The 18,341-nt window shown below is 42.0% G+C and overlaps 1 protein-coding gene across 2 annotated transcripts in view; it reads left to right on the forward strand.

Annotated features, from left to right (window-relative positions):
• LOC121319511 (rho GTPase-activating protein 8-like) overlaps positions 1 to 18,105 on the forward strand; it is a 31,950-nt gene extending 13,845 nt beyond the window's left edge. For both annotated transcript variants that reach the window (XM_041257008.1, XM_041257007.1), the window contains exons 7-14: positions 4,111 to 4,197; positions 6,705 to 6,803; positions 7,349 to 7,459; positions 7,790 to 7,863; positions 8,314 to 8,391; positions 9,256 to 9,384; positions 11,042 to 11,145; positions 14,844 to 18,105. In XM_041257008.1, the coding sequence (XP_041112942.1) occupies positions 4,111 to 4,197; positions 6,705 to 6,803; positions 7,349 to 7,459; positions 7,790 to 7,863; positions 8,314 to 8,391; positions 9,256 to 9,384; positions 11,042 to 11,145; positions 14,844 to 15,041 (880 nt within the window). In that variant the 3' untranslated portion in view covers positions 15,042 to 18,105. The remainder of the gene's footprint in view (positions 1 to 4,110; positions 4,198 to 6,704; positions 6,804 to 7,348; positions 7,460 to 7,789; positions 7,864 to 8,313; positions 8,392 to 9,255; positions 9,385 to 11,041; positions 11,146 to 14,843) is intronic.
• Positions 18,106 to 18,341: the final 236 nt, after the last annotated feature.

Below are 18,341 nucleotides of genomic sequence, written 5' to 3' on the forward strand. Positions count from 1 at the left end.
TTAGTGCTTGGCTCACTCAGTGCTTGGCCACTGCTTCAGACCTAGCGCAACAGTACCTTGTTGCCTGTGCCTGTAGACGGTGCTCCACTCCGCTGTAGGCTATGCGCTGCCCCAGTTGTTTGACTGCACGTCGTCCAGGCTGGACACCCCTGTCCAGCCATTATGGTGTGTTTACTCTTTTCTGTGTAACAGCCTGTTGCGATTGCAGTCTTCTTAAACCTAACAGCGCTGCAGTTTTGTGTTTTCCTCAGCTATTGCAGTTTAAAAGAAAGAGACACGTGATCCTTGATCAGCCCCCGGCTCTGCTATAGTGTTGACTCTGCTAGACTACCTCAGCAGCCTACTCGGCACGCTGTTTTTAATTGGGTGTGTGTATATGTGTTTTCTTTACTGCCTTGCAGTTTGAAGAGAAAATGTCGTATGATTTCTACCAGGATGCATCTCTGCTGTGCCCCGTTGTTGTGTTGCACATGACGGCTTGGTCAGCCCGCCTGTATGTATGTATATTCGTTTCTGACTGCCGTGCAGTTAGAAATAGGTAAATATAAGTATGATTATTCCACGGGAACCCAGCTTTGCTGTGTCCCGCTGTTGAGTTGAATCCTCCAGCTTGTTTTCAGCCCGCCTACTCAGCGTGCTGTTTATAAACAAAACAAAACAGTCGCACGTGCTGCCATGGTGACTGTTATTTTACACTCACATTTGTTGTTGGGTATATGTGTTTTTCTTTACTGCCTTGCAGTTTGAAAAGAAAAAGTAGTAGCAGCGTGATTTGAGTTGAATCAGCATTGAGCGTTGAGTTGAATCAGCAGGTTTATTTTAGCCTGCCTATTGGCGTGCTTGGACACCCACCTGGCATGGGGAATGTGTTACTTTGTTCCTGCATAACACGCCGCAGTTCCTTGAGCCTGTGCTCCACTCTGGCATGCGCTGCCAAGTGGTGTGACTGCACTCGCTCCAGGACCAGGTTCTCGCCGCCCTGCACCATGCACTCCCCTATACTGCTCTCCTGATTGCCTACTGCAGTCACTCGAGCTATGTATCCACCCCGGTGTATGCTATGCGCTACCCCAGGTAGTCTTGACTTCACACGTCCATGCCTCAGTGCTTGGCATCACAGCATGTCAATAACACTTGGTGTCTCCGATGCTTCTGTGCACCAGTAGTGTGTTCTGCCTCACTCAGTGCCCTCGTTGCGTCTGCACCCTTGGTGCCTGAGTGCTTCAATGCACTGCTGAGCCGTATGGTGGCTCGCCAGGCTATTGGCCTGGTTATAACACTGGACCGGGAGAACCTGTTCTACGTTCCTATTGGTCCAGCTCACAGGCAGTATCTCCGCTCCACCTTACAGGGGAGCATCCTGAGTTTCTGTGCGGTGATTCGGCCTCTCCTTACCCCTACACGTTTCAGAGTGCATGGATGCCACCCTCACTCCCTTGCGGCGGCAAGTGATCAGGTTGACGAATTGCCAGTACGACTGGTTGATCTATCAGGAAGGAGCCGTGGCCCACACAGCTATTTGCGATGAAGCATCTGTTTGAGACTGGGTCTCGCCTTTAACGATGCTAGAGCCAATTAATAACAAGCTTACCAGTCGGGCGACAGAGTAGCAGATCTCCAGCACCAACTCTCCCTGTTTCGACATGGATTGAGGGGGCCCCTTGTCTTGTACCGCAGCAGTATCAGCATCGGGATGAGTTTACTGTGCATGCACCCGCTGCAAGCGTGGCTCAATGCGTTCCATCTGCATCCCAAGCGCGACAGACACCGTTGGCTGACAGTGTGTCTTGCTTGCTAGGCGGCCCTGCGCTGGTAGAGGGCTACCTCTCCCCTACGCCAAGGAGTCCAAATGGGAGTAGTTTCCAACCGGACACCTCCAACTCAGGTTGGGCTGTTGGACGTCCCTGCATATTAATATGCTGGAGCTGCATATTCCTTGTCCTCCAGCACTTCCTACCCGTGGTGCGTAACAGAAATGCTGATCCGCATGGACAGTACATCAGTGGTGGCATATGTCAACCACCAGGGTGGCCTTCGGTTCCCGGGGCTGCATCGCTTAGCCTTCAGGCTTCTGATTTGGGCACAACGGAACCTACTGTCCCTACGGGTGACACGTGTTCTGGGCGTGGAGAATTGGGCAGCGGACCTCCTCTCGAGGGAAGACCCGCGTCCGTGGGCGTGGCGGCACCACCCTCAGGTGATGGAGCGCATTTGGGAACGGTTCGGGAAGGCGCAGGTCGATCTCTTCACCTCAGCGGAAACGACACACTGCCCTCTGTGGTACTCCCTCCACTGCTGCGGCGGTCCACTTGGCGTCAACGCCCTAGCCCACGTATGGTCCAGAGCACTCCTTTACGTGTTCCCGCCTCTGCCATTGCTACCAGCCTTTCTCGAAAAGGCCCGGTCAGAGAAGGCGTCAGTTCTCCTAGTGGCCCAGGTGGCCCAGGGGAATCTGGTTTTCATCCCTGTGTCAGCTATTGAACGGCCCGCCCTGGGAGATCCCACTTCGCCGAGATCTCCTTAGCCAGGCGAGAAACACACGGAGCCAGGCAGGCTCCAGTTGTGGGTCTGGCACCTTAAAGGGACCACTGGTCAGCTTTAGGGCTGTCAGATGCGGTCGTGGGTACACTGCAGAATGCTAGGGCGCATTCCACTAGGTCACTGTACACCTATAAGTGGAAATATTTTCAAGATTGGTGCCATACTAACGGTCATGATCCCTACCCTGCATACCTTTTCCAGGTTGTATCGCCTGAATGTGATAGATCCCTCATTACCCTCTGTGAGCACTAGGGTCCTCGAGGTTGCATGCTCGCACCACTGACCTTGGTCAGGCAGGACTTAGCGTCCCTCATATGCTGCTGTTCTTTTCTCCCTCTTGACGGCTCTAGTACACGTTTCCGATAACGGTGTTTTGGTGGCCATCTTCGAATTGAAAGGGAACATTAGTTTACCTATCATAAACCTGGTTCCCTGAAAGAGAAGATGGCCACCGACCGCAAGGTCGCATCGGTCGACATCAAGGTTTCGTCGCGAAAGAGAGAGAGTCTCTCCTGTGTGACGGTTGAGTATCCTCGGGAGGCGGGACCGAGGGGGTCACCGAGGGGAGAGGGCCTATCGGCAGCTTTGATTTGTAAGAGCTTAATGACACCTACCAGTAGGCAGGAGTGTATCCCATAACGATGTTTGGTGGCCATCTTCTCTTTCAGGGAACCAGGTTTACGGTAGGTAAACAAACGTTTTTTTGAGAGGAGTGCTTTCTCCATCAATAACAACATAGGCAGCATTCCTGCATGGATGTACATTTTCTTTAGACCTCTGAGTTTTGTTTTAGCTACAGTTAAAGGGTGTATGGCATGTGTGGTCACATAACCAGTTCAGAACACAGACGGAAGGGGTTCAAAGTGTTTGTTTGGATTAATTAGTATTTGAATTTATTATTTTGTTGTGAAAAGAGTACGGTCTCCACAAATACGGAAAAAACATTTTTGGAGGGGTTTGATTTTAAAAACCCTTCACACTACATGACAGTAACTGATTTCTACAAGATCTAGTTTTAAACTAATACACTACTGGCAAGTCAAGTAGACACACTTCAGGTAGTTGGTACACCTGAAGAAAGCACGCACCAAAACGTTGGTCTACTTTAGGTTCTTGTAGTTATACCTGTGGAATTTTGACGTTAGCAATGATTAGCCTGGACTGACCTGGTTTTGCAAACAAGACGGTTTTCAAGTCTTGTGCAGATGCAATAACTACGTGCTTTTCAGAAACCCCTGTTTTAAAAAACTAATTTGAGGAGAGAGATCGCTCTTGCATTCCATGTTGGGATTCCAAATCCTGGGTTGGCATCAATCCCTTTTTGTTTATTTATTTCCTTTTTTTTTTTTTTTTTTGAAATCCAGGAGTTTAAGTCACTTAACTTTAATTAAAGAATGCATTGAGTGTACAGACAGATGACCCTTTAGTTTGCTGGCATAAAAACCTAGCTGCGACTCTTACACAATGCACACTCGAGCTACTACCCGTCATTTCTTCAAAACATTTGGTAATGGCTGTTTGTTAATGCTTTCTTTTTTTTTCTTTTTTTTTTTTTTTTTTTTTTTTTAGATACAAGAAAAACCTCAAAGCCCTATATGTTGTTCACCCTACCAACTTCATCAAGATCCTGTGGAATATTTTCAAACCGATCATAAGGTACAGTGTGTGCTTTTCAGTCTTCAATGAGAAGGCTTTGTAGGAACTGGTAGTTTCTTTAACAATACCACTGGTGGGACACCCCCTATAAAAGTTTACAACAGGATTTTTGCAAGGCATTTTTGCAGTTTTCCTGTGGTTATACTATGAATTTACCCTGGTTTGCCATGTTTATTAATTTTACCTTATCTCTCTGGTCTTTACAATGCTTTACCATGCTTTCACTGGGCTTTATTACACTTTGCGATGTTTTTGTAAGGGGTGTCTCTGTGTAGCATGTGTTTAGTAAAGCGGATGTTGCTGTGTAGCGTGTGTTTTGTAAGGGGTGTCGCGGTGTAGCATGTGTTTTGTAAGGGGTGTCGCGGTGTAGCATGTGTTTTGTAAGGGGTGTCGCTGTGTAGCATGTGTTTTGTAAGGGGTGTCGCTGTGTAGCATGTGTTTTGTAAGGAGTATAACTAGCATGTGTTTTGTAAAGGGTGTAGCATGTGTTTTGTAAAGGGTGTAGCGTGTTTTGTAAGGGGCGTCTCTGTGTAGCATGTGTTTTGTAAGGGGTGTCGCTGTGTAGCATGTGTTTAGTAAAGCGGATGTTGCTGTGTAGCGTGTGTTTTGTAAGGGGTGTCGCTGTGTAGCATGTGTTTTGTAAGGGGTGTAACTAGCTGTGTAAGGGGCGTCGCTGTGTAGCATGTGCATGTGTTGTTTTGTAAAGGGTGTAGCATGTGTTTTGTAAGGGGTGTCGCTGTGTAGCATGTGTTTTGTAAGGGGTGTCGCTGTGTAGCATGTGTTTTGTAAGGGGTGTCGCTGTGTAGCATGTGTTTTGTAATGGGTGTAGCGTGTTTTGTAAGGGGTGTCGCTGTGTAGCATGTGTTTTGTAAGGGGCGTCTCTGTGTAGCATGTGTTTTGTAAGGAGTGTAACTAGCATGTGTTTTGTAAAGTCGCGGTGTAGCATGTGTTTTGTAAGGCTGTGTAGCATGTGTTTTGTAATAACTAGCATGTGTTTTGTAAAGGGTGTAGCGTGTTTTGTAAGGGGTGTCGCTGTGTAGCATGTGTTTTGTAAGGGGCGTCTCTGTGTAGCATGTGTTTTGTAAGGGGTGTCGCTGTGTAGCATGTGTTTTGTAAGGGGCGTCGCTGTGTAGCATGTGTTTTGTAAGGAGTGTAACTAGCATGTGTTTTGTAGCATGTGTTTTGTAAAGGGTGTAGCGTGTTTTGTAAGGGGTGTCGCTGTGTAGCATGTGTTTTGTAAGGGGCGTCTCTGTGTAGCATGTGTTTTGTAAGGGGCGTCTCTGTGTAGCATGTGTTTTGTAAGGGGCGTCTCTGTGTAGCATGTGTTTTGTAAGGGGTGGGTAGCATGTGTTTTGTAAGGGGTGTCTCTGTGTAGCATGTGTTTTGTAAGGAGTGTCTCTAACTAGCATGTGTTTTGTAAGGGGCGTCTCTGTGTAGCATGTGTTTGTGTAAGCATGTGTTTTGTAAGGGGCGTCTCTGTGTGTGTGTAACGTCTCTGTAGCATGTGTTTTGTGGGTGTAGCGTGTTTTGTAAGGGGCGTCTCTGTGTAGCATGTGTTTTGTAAGGGGTGTCGCTGTGTAGCATGTGTTTTGTAAGGGGCGTCTCTGTGTACCATGTGTTTTGTAAGGGGTGTCGCTGTGTAGCATGTTTGTTTTTCTTAGATAACTACTTTAAGCAACTTTTTTTATTTACTTTTTTTGTTTTGTCTAAAGGGCTTATTTTTTAAAATGTATCTTTCCTGTTATGTTCGCTGTGATTTGATATTTTTATTTTTTATTGTCACAAGCAGTGGAAACGTATATTTTAATAAGACACACCTGAGCTTGTCGCCTATACATCCAGCTCGCAGTGAATGAAACTGCTGTGCAATAGGAGTCTTTTTTTCAATCCCTGCACATACAGTGGATGTAGTTCAACTACCTGTAGTTATGCGTTTAACAGCAGAGGTGAGAGATATTTGTTGTTTTATTGAATTGTTTCTTATTTTGCTGCACAGCACTGTGTGCTGGCATTCGGAGTGTTTATAAACGTTCTCTCAGGTTTAACTGTTCTTTTGAAAGTGTAGAGTAAACTTCTAGCCTTTGCTTAAATTTGATTGTTTGGTTAACCCCTTGCAGTACACATGGAATTGAGTGCTTGTTGTTCAAATGGTTTCTTCTTAAAGTACATTTCGGAGAGACTCAAGTGTCACGAGGAGGCAGCTGACAAGTTGGACGACTGGATCCAACCTGTCAGTGAACCTTAAACCCGGTTTCGTGCTCCTTGTTGCAAAAGTAAGCATCATTTTTATTTGTGGGACACACGTGTCCCTTGTACCTTAAAGGGTTAAAGCAGACCTATACAGAACAGCCCGTAATATTTTGCGAACTTCCCAGAAAGAGTTGCCATCTGGTGCCATTTAACTTGTGGTTTTATTGTTAAATTATTTGTAAAACATTTGCTGCAGTTTGAATTCCCCACTATGGCAGCGCTAACTGAAATGGTACCTTCTCTATTCCCCTTGTAAGCCATAAATTTGGAAAGAAGGTTACATATGTCAACTATCTGAGTGAACTAAGGGACCATCTCAACTGTGACCAGCTGGTAATCCCTCCAGAAGTGATCAGGTATCTCATCTGTTTCTGGTTTGACTAATGACTCTGGTACAGTACTAACTACAAGTGATTTGGGAGTATTGGTACTGTATTACTAATGAGAGCACAATTAATGTCAGTCTTGTGGTGGTCATAGTTTAGGGATTCAACTATGCTTCATTTGATTTTCTTAATTTTATTTTGATTATTTTATCACTCAAATCAAGTTATATTACATACAACTTATATCTTAAACTCCTAAATGTAAGTAATTTGTAAGTATTGGTGCTGTATTACTAATCTCTGTATTAATGATTACAGTAGATTTTATACTACCTGTTTGTGATCCACTATATACAATTTGTAGTCGATATCCTACTATTAGGTCCAACTAGATTTGTATTTTTGTCAGTTTTAAGCAGAAGGGAAGAAGCATTCAGAATATGACAAAATCTTGACAACAAGACCTCTGTCTCCTCTGTGAACGAGAACCTGGCCGTGATTGGTCCTACCTAGGTTAGTAAATGATTTGATTGGATGGTTGACAAGTAATAATGCGTGTGTGCTTTTTACTGTAGGCATGATGACAAGCTGCGTGCAACACAGAAAGGTGGCCCCCCTCTGCCAGCAAAGACCCCTCCACCCCGACCCCCCCTCCCCACACAGCAGTTTGGGGTGACCCTTCAGTAGTGAGTATATGCATTGGAACAATGGGGTAGGACAACAAAATGAGACCCACATGATTATATGTAGCACTCACCGGTGTGTGAATGGGCTGAGTCTGCAGTGCAAAATTTCTAACGCCATCAGGAGGCAGCCTGTGGAATGGTCAGGTATCCTCTAGAAGAATTGAAATACCTTGTGGCCTGTTGAAGTTCTGCTGAAGTGGACCTGGTGGCCCCTGGTCTCTCCTGGTGGCCCCTGGTCACCCTGCACCATGTTGTCAGTGTTGTAGTGTCGTAGGCATTTCCAGTTTTTTAAATTGTAGCAAAGTATTTGTATCGTTTGTTCTTTCACAGCCTCAAAGACAAAAATCAAGGCGCATTAATCCCCCCTGTGGTGAAGTGCACTGTGTCCTACCTCAAACTAAAAGGTATGTGTGAATGATGTATACTAGCCTGTAATGCAGCTTGAAATCATAACAGTACAGCATTTGTGAGATACCAGGTATCAGGTATGTCTTGTGCAGTTTGGCACAACAGTGTATTTAAACTGAAATGTGCTAAAGATTCTGTTTTCAGAAAGTTAGAAGTGCTTGGATCAGTGAGGATCATTGATCTGATGGAACATTAATTAATTCGAGGGCTCTAGAATCAGTGAGTTCCAGCTGTATGTTAATGAGAGCTGTTTACATTCTAATGTGTGTTTAGAATTGTTCGGTGGCTACCCCTAATCAAAGTGTATTTCTTACTGTTTACTGTGTCAGTCTGCCACACAAAGCGTGCAAGGGAAAGTAAACTCTCAACTTGATAGAGGGAGCAAACAAGCCCCCCTGCTGGTCCCTGGATATAAGGAATTAATGAAATGAACGATTCCTGCCTAGGGCTTCAGACCGAGGGCTTGTTCCGAAGGTCAGCCAGAGTTCAAGCCATCAAGGAGATCCAGAAGCTCTATAATTTAGGTGAGCAATGAATGACCTTGACTAGAAAATCGGTGCCATTTAGACAGGTTGTGTTTTTCTGAAAACAAGAAGGTTTTGCCATTTTATAGTTTATAATTTTAAAATTGATTTAAAAAAATGAATAGAGTAAGTACTTTTGAATACCATATATATATATAAATATATAATTTTTTTTTTTTTTTTTTTTTTTACATTTCCCTTACTAGTGTCTGCTGGTGTGCTGTCATTCTGAGTGATTCTGTGTTCTGTAGCTCCCATATTGAGTTCTTATCATTGTTCTCTAAACCTGACTCCCTGGCTTTGAGCTTGTCAGGAGAATCCCAGGCTGAAGAATCTCCTTACTGTTTGAATGTGAACAACTGAACAGCATGGAAACTGAATCAGACTGAATGAGCTCAGCTTCACTAATTACTATTTTATCTAAATTCCCAATGCAAGGACTTTTACAGGGTTTTGTTGAAAGCTGTACTCCCTGCAGATTTTAAAATCGTTTTTCCTAAACTTTACCTGTGCTGAACTACTTGAAAAATGCATATATTCTTTCTTTTGGTTTCATATTTGGGAATTGCTTTAGAACCTCCTTCCAATACTCCTCCTTCATCTGTATGTTCCAGTACAACACTAGATAAACTGCTGCATCCTGGTACATGTGCTGGTCTGATTACAGCTAGACCACTTTGAAATACCTGTGTTTTTCCAGCTGAAGTGTAAAATACAAGCAAAGATCTTAAACAAAATAAATGGGGGGGGGGGGGGGGGGGCAGTGATAATATAGCTGGTGTTAGAAAAAGGGTAGAATGAATGGATTTGAATGAATGGATTTCCTGGTCACACCTTTACATAAAGCCATGGTTTGTTTTGCAGGAAAGCCTGTGAACTACGATGACTACTGTGACATCCACGTTCCTGCGGTGATCCTGAAAACGTTCCTCCGGGAGCTGCCGGAGCCCCTGCTGACCTACGACCTCTACGAGCAGGTCCACAGCATCGCCAGTGAGTGAACATCTTGTAGTCGCATCACATTGAACCTGGAGGGGGGAAATAGCTACCTCACTAGGATTGTTTGGGCTTTGTTTTGAAAAGGGTGCAAAAACACATTTTCACAGGAATAAAATAAATGTAAGAATATATAATTAGAAAAACTAAGACAATTATTTAACTGCAACTTCTTTTTTGTATTAGAATTGTTATTGTTCTATTCCTCTCAGCAATATGTCTTTAAGCTTGTGTAAAAGGGCAGAGGCTGGGCATGAGCCAGCGATGACGCGCAACACAAACGAGTGTCTTAACCACAATCACTTATAAATGTATAGCATTGGGAACAACTGGACCAGTGCCCACAAACTGATAGCAAACAAACCTCCCCTTTTTAAGTATTTAAAAGCATTTCCATTTGAGATGCTCTGAGAACAGCAGCGGAAAGCCTTGCCTCTGGCTAGCCTGGCCCCACCACATTTGTTCTGACTTATGTCTGCTTCACCATGAAAGATCCATTGGGTCTAAACTCCTCGACGTGCTCTGAACCATGCAGGAGTAGCAGAGTGGAGGGTTTAATAATGCAGTGACTTGTTAAATTCACAGGCTGCCCTGTTCTGCAGCTTCTTTACACAAACCTCAAGTCAGCTCCCCGCAACCCTCATAGTTCAGTTAAAATGCATTCGTTCTTCGCATTACATTGAGCTCGGCTTGGGGTTTTTTGTGTCAGAAGCAACGCGATTGCCGTGCGTGTGTAATCTTATGTGTCTGTGGTTTTGCTCAAAAGAATAAAATAACTTTTGGAATTTATTAATTACAGGATACATTTGAAATTAGATTTTAATGATTCCAACTAATTCATAAATAAATAAGAACCCAGAGTTACAGCACAGTCTTTGAATATCATTGTCAATGTAAATGGCTTCCTGGCAAAATAAGCAGTAAAACACAATGGCAATGCAGCAGGTATGCCTGTTCTGCTGCGGCACTTCTGAGTACACACAGCAGTGTTTATTAGTAACTTCTTTTATGAATATACAGTCTGTACACTGTACATGCTCAACTGAACTTTGGAATAACTGAAAACGTAAGAAAGCTGTAAACAGGTAATGTAACTCGCTTATAGTGTCTCCGATCTCATGTGTCATAGAAAGCAATCGTCCCAGTTGACTCCTATCTGTATTCTGACCCAGACATCTGTGTGCTCATAGTAACCGCATGGTGACATTGACAGGGGGAAAGTGTGGTGTGATTGAGAAGCTCTACTGCAGTGTATATAGTTGTGTGGTGTGATGGAGAAGCTCTACTGCAGTGTATATAGTTGTGTGGTGTGATTGAGAAGCTTTGTGTATATAGTTGTGTGGTGTGATTGAGAAGCTCTGTGTATATAGTTGTGTGGTGTGATTGAGAAGCTCTGTGTATATAGCTTTGTGGTGTGATTGAGAAGCTCTGCTGCAGTTTATATAGCTGTGTGGTGTGATTGAGAAGCTCTACTGCAGTGTATATAGCTGTGTGGTGTGATTGAGAAGCTCTGTGTATATAGTTGTGTGGTGTGATTGAGAAGCTCTACTGCAGTGTATATAGCTGTGTGGTGTGATTGAGAAGCTCTGTGTATATAGCTGTGTGGTGTGATTGAGAAGCTCTGATTGTAATTGCTGTGCTGTGCGGTTTGCAGGTGTGGAGAGCAGTCTGCGTGTGAGCCAGTGTAAAGAGACTGTGGAGAGCCTGCCAGAACACAACTACGTACTGCTCAAGTACCTGACCTGCTTCCTGCACATGGTGAGTTACAGTATCTAGAGGAGATGCCATGACCCCTCATGGACCACTGTAGTTATTCCATAAACATTCATGGAGCGTTCTGTTAGTAAGTATTTTTAATTTAAATCTGTATTTAAGAGCTGAATTCAGTTACTAATGTTAGATGAGGGGTCTGCAATCACAGTCCTGGAAGGCCATAGCAATCCAGGTTTAACATGTAAAATTATATGATGAACTACTTCATGGTCTGGATGGAGGTCTCATTAGTTCAATTAAACAGGTTAGAACAGGGCTGGACCAAAGACCGGGAGTGGAAGGGCCCCCTTTAGCCACCCGTGCCTTAGATCAAGCTCCTTACATCTGCTTTGCAGTGCAGTGTAATTTGGAACAGAGCAGTTTGAGTGATTGCAAGATAGATTCCCAGTGGGAAAAACATTCACTTGGGACCACAGAGTAAATATGAAATGTTATTCAGTGCTAGAGAACCCAACACTTGGTATTAAAAGGTTTACTGCAGTCTTCAATGCCTAAATGTAAAAATCTAATTTATAATACAGGCGTTACTTCTGTTCCCCCTAAATAAACCCTAAATCCGTGCGAGGTAGGTTTGATGTTCTGCGCGGACTGGAAGATTAATACGTGCAATACCCCCAAACCAGAGTGGTGCTAAAAGAAATGTCTGCTTTAATGTCAACGTGTGCAAGCATTCTCTCGGTTAGCAGGTGCTACTGATAAGAGTATATATTACTAAACACTACAAAAAATAAACGAATCACCTGCAGTCTTTAGTTTTAGAAGAAGTACAATATCAGATAATGTGCAATCTTGAAGATTAAAAGAAAATAAATGGATAAATAGACTAGATTTCACCATGTCTGAAGCTTTAACTAGAAAGGAATCGTAGATCATTAAATCCTTAACTATGTAGTAAATGACATCACAAACACAGTCATAGATTTAAACAGAAATAAGTGAGTGTAGTTATCATGGCATCAAAAGCCTAGAAGTACACCACTGTTTGTTTTCAAACAGACCTTCTCTTGACAAAGGGGTGTTAAACATATAGAAACATTGTCTCTTTTGAGCAAAAACCTATATATAATTATATATGTAATGTATAATTTTGTAAGCAGTCGGGATCTGATGGTTTCAGTATTAACTTCATCTACTTTTTCTGATATAGTTAATTTTAGAAATCTATTTAACTGCACCAAACCTTTCCTTTATATCATGGCAGTATATTTCATGTGATTTTCCTGTATTGGTACAGGAAAGATAACTCTACTCAAAACATCGGAACAGTCAACTTCTAAATTCTCTAAAAAACAAACCCAGCAGTGGTTTATCTCAGCTAGCATGGGTTGATCAATCTAACACCTAGTGCTGAAGAGTTAATCAGAGGAAAGTTCCAGTTGTGTACCATGGAACACTAGTGCACAGTATGCCAGAGACTGTGGCAGGGAAGGGGTTAATCCGATGTAGGCCTTTGTGGATTGCTGAAATCGCTCCGTGAAAAGCACGGTCAGGACCACTGGGTGGTAGTGTATATCAAAGCAGCTAGGTAGTTTTACTCGCTCTGTACACTTAACTTTCTGTTTTTGCTGCAAGTTACACTCTCTAGTCAATTACTTTCACCCCTATCAAAAGTACTGTATATTTTCTCATTTGAGAACGGCCTGTATAGCAGTTTCTCTCATTTACAGCCCCTATAAAAGTCAAAACTTAGCAAAGTTTAAGAAAGCGTGGTAAATTGTAGGTAAGCGTTGCAAAGCATGGTAAACTAAGGTGAACGCATAGTGTCACCAGTGGAAAAGCATGGGAATACCTTAAAATTACAGAGCGAATTTACAGTGGTAAACTTTTAAGAGTTAACTAATTAACTTGAGAAACTGTGAATCTGGAGGGTGGATTTCAATTCCAAGGAAAGCTGAGAATAAAACACTCCTTAACCCTTTGAGTATTGAGTGTTTGAATGTTTTGATGGGCCCACTGGAGTGAGTTTTTTTTTTTTTTTTTAATTTTTCATATTTACACACCTCACATCGACACATTTGTTAGCAGGCCTATTAGCAATTTATTACACAATGAAAATATGTAAACAACTATTTCTTACAGTAAATAAACAAAACAAATAAATATTAATCGTTATTTTGTCATAGCGAAAGGTTTTGAGAAAAAAAATAACAGGTAATCAGTAAGCAACAATCAGGAGCAACAGCATGTCGAGAGCGAGCGACCGGGTAAAAAGGTGGTGAGGGTGAATGAAGGCAGTGAGGAGAATGGAGGGCAGTTGTCACGTTATCTGAGCTGGGGCCACTCGATGTTGAAGGTAAATATTCTTCACTGATATTTTCAGTAACACCTAATTCAGTAGAAGAATTTTAATTGGATTTGAATATAATTTCTAGTACTTCTTTCCCACAGAGCATTTCTCGCTGTTTTTCAGACATTGTTTACATTTTGTGACTGGGTTTGTTGTGTGTAATTCTGTGAATATCTGACAGATGTCGCAAGAGACCACTACAAGGTATTAGACACCTAGAGTTGCTATATCAGATTGTCAGCAGTTTTGTAGACTCAGCAATTCAAGTTCAAAGCTCAAAATGTGCAGAATGTACCGGTACGTTCGTACTCCCTGGGGACCATTAATTCAGTGACGTACTGGTACGTTTGTACTACTCAAAGGGTTAATAATGTATGCCTTACCACTAAAAGAAAAATACACTATCAATGCTCCTCTGAGATAAGCCAGCTCTCCATTTGTTAATGCAGCATTGCTGTCAATTCCTGAAGGGGCCACACTCAATTTATACAGCTCGTACATTTGTAAAGCTTTTTAACTCTTCAATCACCTCGCAAGTAGGGTTTAGATTTTTTTTTTTTTTTAAATGTATATTGAGATGCACGGCAGGCAAATGCACAGGAGCAGGGGGTAACGCAGAAGGGAAATGATATCATGAAAGCTGTCTCTGTTCCTCTTTCTATGTGTCGGTGCGTGCTCACGGTGGAGAATCATCGGTCTTAAGCGAGTTATTTAGTTTTGTTCTCGAGAACAACTGTCAATGGTTACACAAGAGGTCAGGCAGAGGGTATGTCAGTCAGGTAACACAACCTGTTGGCAGTAACCTGAGCCTTGTTTTGAGGGGTTTGCCAGACTCGTTCAGAGGAACTGATCATAATCTCTACCATACTAAACATCTCTGTTTCTGATACTTTTTCATTTAATCAAAAAGCACCCTTTGGTGATTTATAATGATGATGATGATGATTATTGTTATCATCATCATCATTATCTATAAATATTTAGCACCCAGGTCAGTTTTATTGCCATTAGAAACCGGTAAACAGTGCCTTTTTATTATTTTAAATCTGTAATTTACTGATGCATCTCCTGGCTTTCATTCAGTTTTGTTTTCCTTAAAAATCAGGCATTCTTATCTGAAGGAATGTTTCATGGTCATCAGGGCTTCCAAACCCTGGTCCTTAGTTCAATGAAGGGTCTAGTTAAGTTATCAATAGCTCAGTTTGATGAAAACCACAAGACACAGGGGTCCTCAGGACCAGGGTTGGAAACCGCCGATTCTATACCATGTGGTCGTGACCTGGAATGGAACCTCCTGATTGGTGGCTATAAGTTCTGAGCATTCTAAATGATGTGGTGTTTGCCCTTTGCTTCTGCTTTCCTTCAGATTGATGTTTTGTCTTCTTTCCAATGGCAGGTGTCTCAAGAGAGCATCCACAACAAAATGACCCCTTTCAACCTGGCCTGCGTGTTCGGGCTCAACCTGATCTGGCCTCCCAGGAGCACGGCGTCGCTGGGGGCTCTCATGCCTCTCAACATGTTCACAGAGCTGCTGATCGAACATTACAGCAGGATCTTCGGCTCCCGCGTGCCACCCAGTGAAGTGCTGCCTTAATGCAGAGGAACCAAAAGGTGCCAGGCTGGTCATTTCCACAGCATGAAGACAACATCACTCCATACGCTGCCCAGGCGGTAAACGTCGGGCACACTTTTAATGGGGGCTATTCAATTGCCACCACTTTAAATATCAAAACATGACCAAAACCAAGGTTTAAGTAGATTTAAGATACCATTAAGAGAATTGCAGACTCTGGTATGATATGTGGTTTTTCACAAAGTTTGAGTGATTTCAAATTAGTGTTATTCAGCTCCCCCACAGTTTAGATCTATCGGATAGACACTCGCGCCTCTGCGTAAATACGTTGACCATATTTTCCAAGCGCTTTCCTCCATTCTTTAATTAAGTCCTATTTTTGAAAGGAGAAAAAAGCATGTTAGTTATATTGCTTGGTTGTTTTGGTTCTAGTTTTGAAAAATTAACAGGTAACAGAAGTAAACGCTTTGAAAGTTTGGCCTTTGATGATCTTAACTGATGGATCTGAAGGTCTTTAACAGGGTCCCCAAAACTTAAAACACTTCATTCTTAATGTTCTGCAAAAAACAAGTGCTTTGGAAGAAGGTGGTTTTTGTAGAAAAAAAAATTGGATTAGTAATCATTAAATTGGGGCTGTTTGTGGATATGAAAGCAAACAGATTTAGGAACTGAGTAAAAACACATCACTTTATGAGGCTGTATCGCAGCAACATACTTTTCTGTTTAATCCTAATTGTTTTAAAAAATCATAAATCACCTGGGGAACCCATTTCTCAACTTTTCCTCTAGAGCGTTCAGCAGGAGAAAGATGATTTCTGTTGTACAGATTGCAGTGTATCCAGATCATGCTTCCTCCTGAAGCCAGTGCTGTTTTTCTTCCCACAATACGCCACTCATTCTTGCACTGAGGGAGCATGATGTGTATGCACGACACATGTAATATTTATAATTCTCTGTCTTCTGGCAAATGCTCCTCAGTGAAACTTGGGGAATGTATTCTCCAGGTGATTTCCCTGGCATACTATAATAGCAAACTGTACATAACTATGCTAAGTATACAAGGTCTAGTTTTTCCACAGATGCATACACAGTAACTGTCATGGACAGGGGGTGCAATATTATACAACTAAGGAGTGGAGATGAGGCATATAGGTTAAAACTTTTGTCCTAGAGGGCTATATAGAGGCTGTCCGATGTCCACTGGAGGACATTGTATCAGGGTGGCCCACACTGGTCCTGGAGATCCGCAGGGTCTTATGGTTTTCGTTCCACCGTCGTCTTCTTTAATTGAACCAATTATTTTCTTAAATGGTCACTAATAGAAAATGTTCCAGGTCTTTAGCCACTGGTGATTTAACCTGCAGGATTGTGGTTCTGCAGGTACAGGGTTGGCCACACCTGCACTATATCAGCACGAGGGGACAACAGTGTTCCACAAAACCCCAAGTATCCAGTCTATGTATTTTATTGATCCCTGAAAGATGACTATCTGTTTCCGGCTCTCAGGCAGTGGGGCAGAACTCTTGCAGAAGGCGCTTCGGGTCTTGAGGCCTGTATTTCTCCAGGACTTCTCTAAATAGATGTTTTTCAAGTGGAGATAATGCTGAAGGATGTTTTTATTACAACTTTTGTGTTTTTAGCATCTTTGTAGTTTAGAATTTGTGGAATATGCTCATGCCATATTTGCCCTTTTGTATTGTAAAAGTGGATTGCGTCAGTCCAGGTCAGAGCATTGTGAAAGACTCCAGGGTCTGTAGTGCAAGGGTTAATTAGGTGATTAAGCACATTAAAACATGAGCTGGTTTTTGTATGGGATTGGGTGTTGGAATTCTTTAGTGCACCTACAACTACAAAAACTATTGACACATTCTGCATCTTTCAACTGATGTGCATTAATTATACTGAAACCCCACTCCTTATTCCTTCATCGAAATCACAGCGCTTAAACACTGTTCTCTCACTAGTGATTCCAAGGAGTGATTTTATGGAAACATAAGCTTTTCAAATTTTAAAATGCATTGTTTATCAATGAAAAAACTTCAATTTGATGCACTAACATCTGTGGATGGGAAGTTCTTCAGCATATTGCAAAAGCATCCTACATCAGTTGTGCCTATCGACAAATAATGGAATGCAAAAAGCATAGAATACAAGTCTATGTAAGATAAGATTGTACAATGCTCTAGTTACACCCACCTAGAGTACTGTGTGCAGTTTTGGTCACCTCACTACAAAAACATAACTGCACTGGAGAAGGTACAGAGAAGGGCAGCTAGGCTGATCCCAGGACTCCATGAACTACGAGGTCAGGTTAAAATGATTTAAATCTCTTCAGCCTAGAAAAAAAAAAAAGGAAAGAGGGGACTTGATTGAAGTCTTTTGAAATCATAATTGATATAGATGATTAACCAAAGACACCACTTCAAATTTAGCACAGAGAGAACAACAAGAGGGCATGAATGGAACTGAGTAGAGTTTAGAACAGAAGAGAGGAAGCACTTTTTATACAGAGGTATAAATGCATGGAGTAGTCTTCCAGGTGAAGAAGTAGGATCTAAAACACTGGAAACATTGCTTTTAAATTAGTTCCCCCCCAGTAGGGGAGAATGGTGTGCTAACAAGGGATGAGTCTTAATGAGCCAAATGGTCTCTTCTCGTTTCCAAACTTTTCTTGTGTTCTTAAATGTCACTAACATATGAATACCTTCCTACAACTACCCTGCCAGCATTTAGAAGCTGGAATTTCCTTTTTTTTTTTTCTTTAGAATGCATAATACTTAGAATCGGACATTTTGCACCTCGCAGTATAATTCATTTCATTTCATAAAAATATTCAATTATATATGTATAATTTTTTTTTTATTTTTTTTTTTTGTACTAACTTTTTTCAGTTCTTCCATAATTCTGTCAAGATGGCATTTCTTTGACTTATAAAACAGTTTTAATATAAATTGAATAATCAATATGAAATCACTGGTCACACTGTCAATGCAGGGCACATTTTTCTCAATGTGAATTCAGTGTCATCATTTGGGTGAGAGTAATTATTCTGCCACTTAGAAAAATAAAAAATCTATCAAATGAATTTCTTCATTTATTTTATCACCCTTTTCAACAGGTTTGTTTAAGAAGCATTTGTTTGTGTGATGAATACAGGGGACATTTATTTTAATGTGCCATTACTTATTACAGAAATCAGTGTATTGACAACGAGGAAACGAACAGTAATAGGTTTAATTTAAAATAATAATAATAATAATAATAATAATAATAATAACCCATTAAGTGCTATTGCCCTCATTTCAGGACAGGCTACTTTGT

The sequence above is a fragment of the Polyodon spathula genome, chromosome 8, assembly GCF_017654505.1.
Source record: "Polyodon spathula isolate WHYD16114869_AA chromosome 8, ASM1765450v1, whole genome shotgun sequence".
NCBI classification, from domain to species: domain Eukaryota; kingdom Metazoa; phylum Chordata; class Actinopteri; order Acipenseriformes; family Polyodontidae; genus Polyodon; species Polyodon spathula.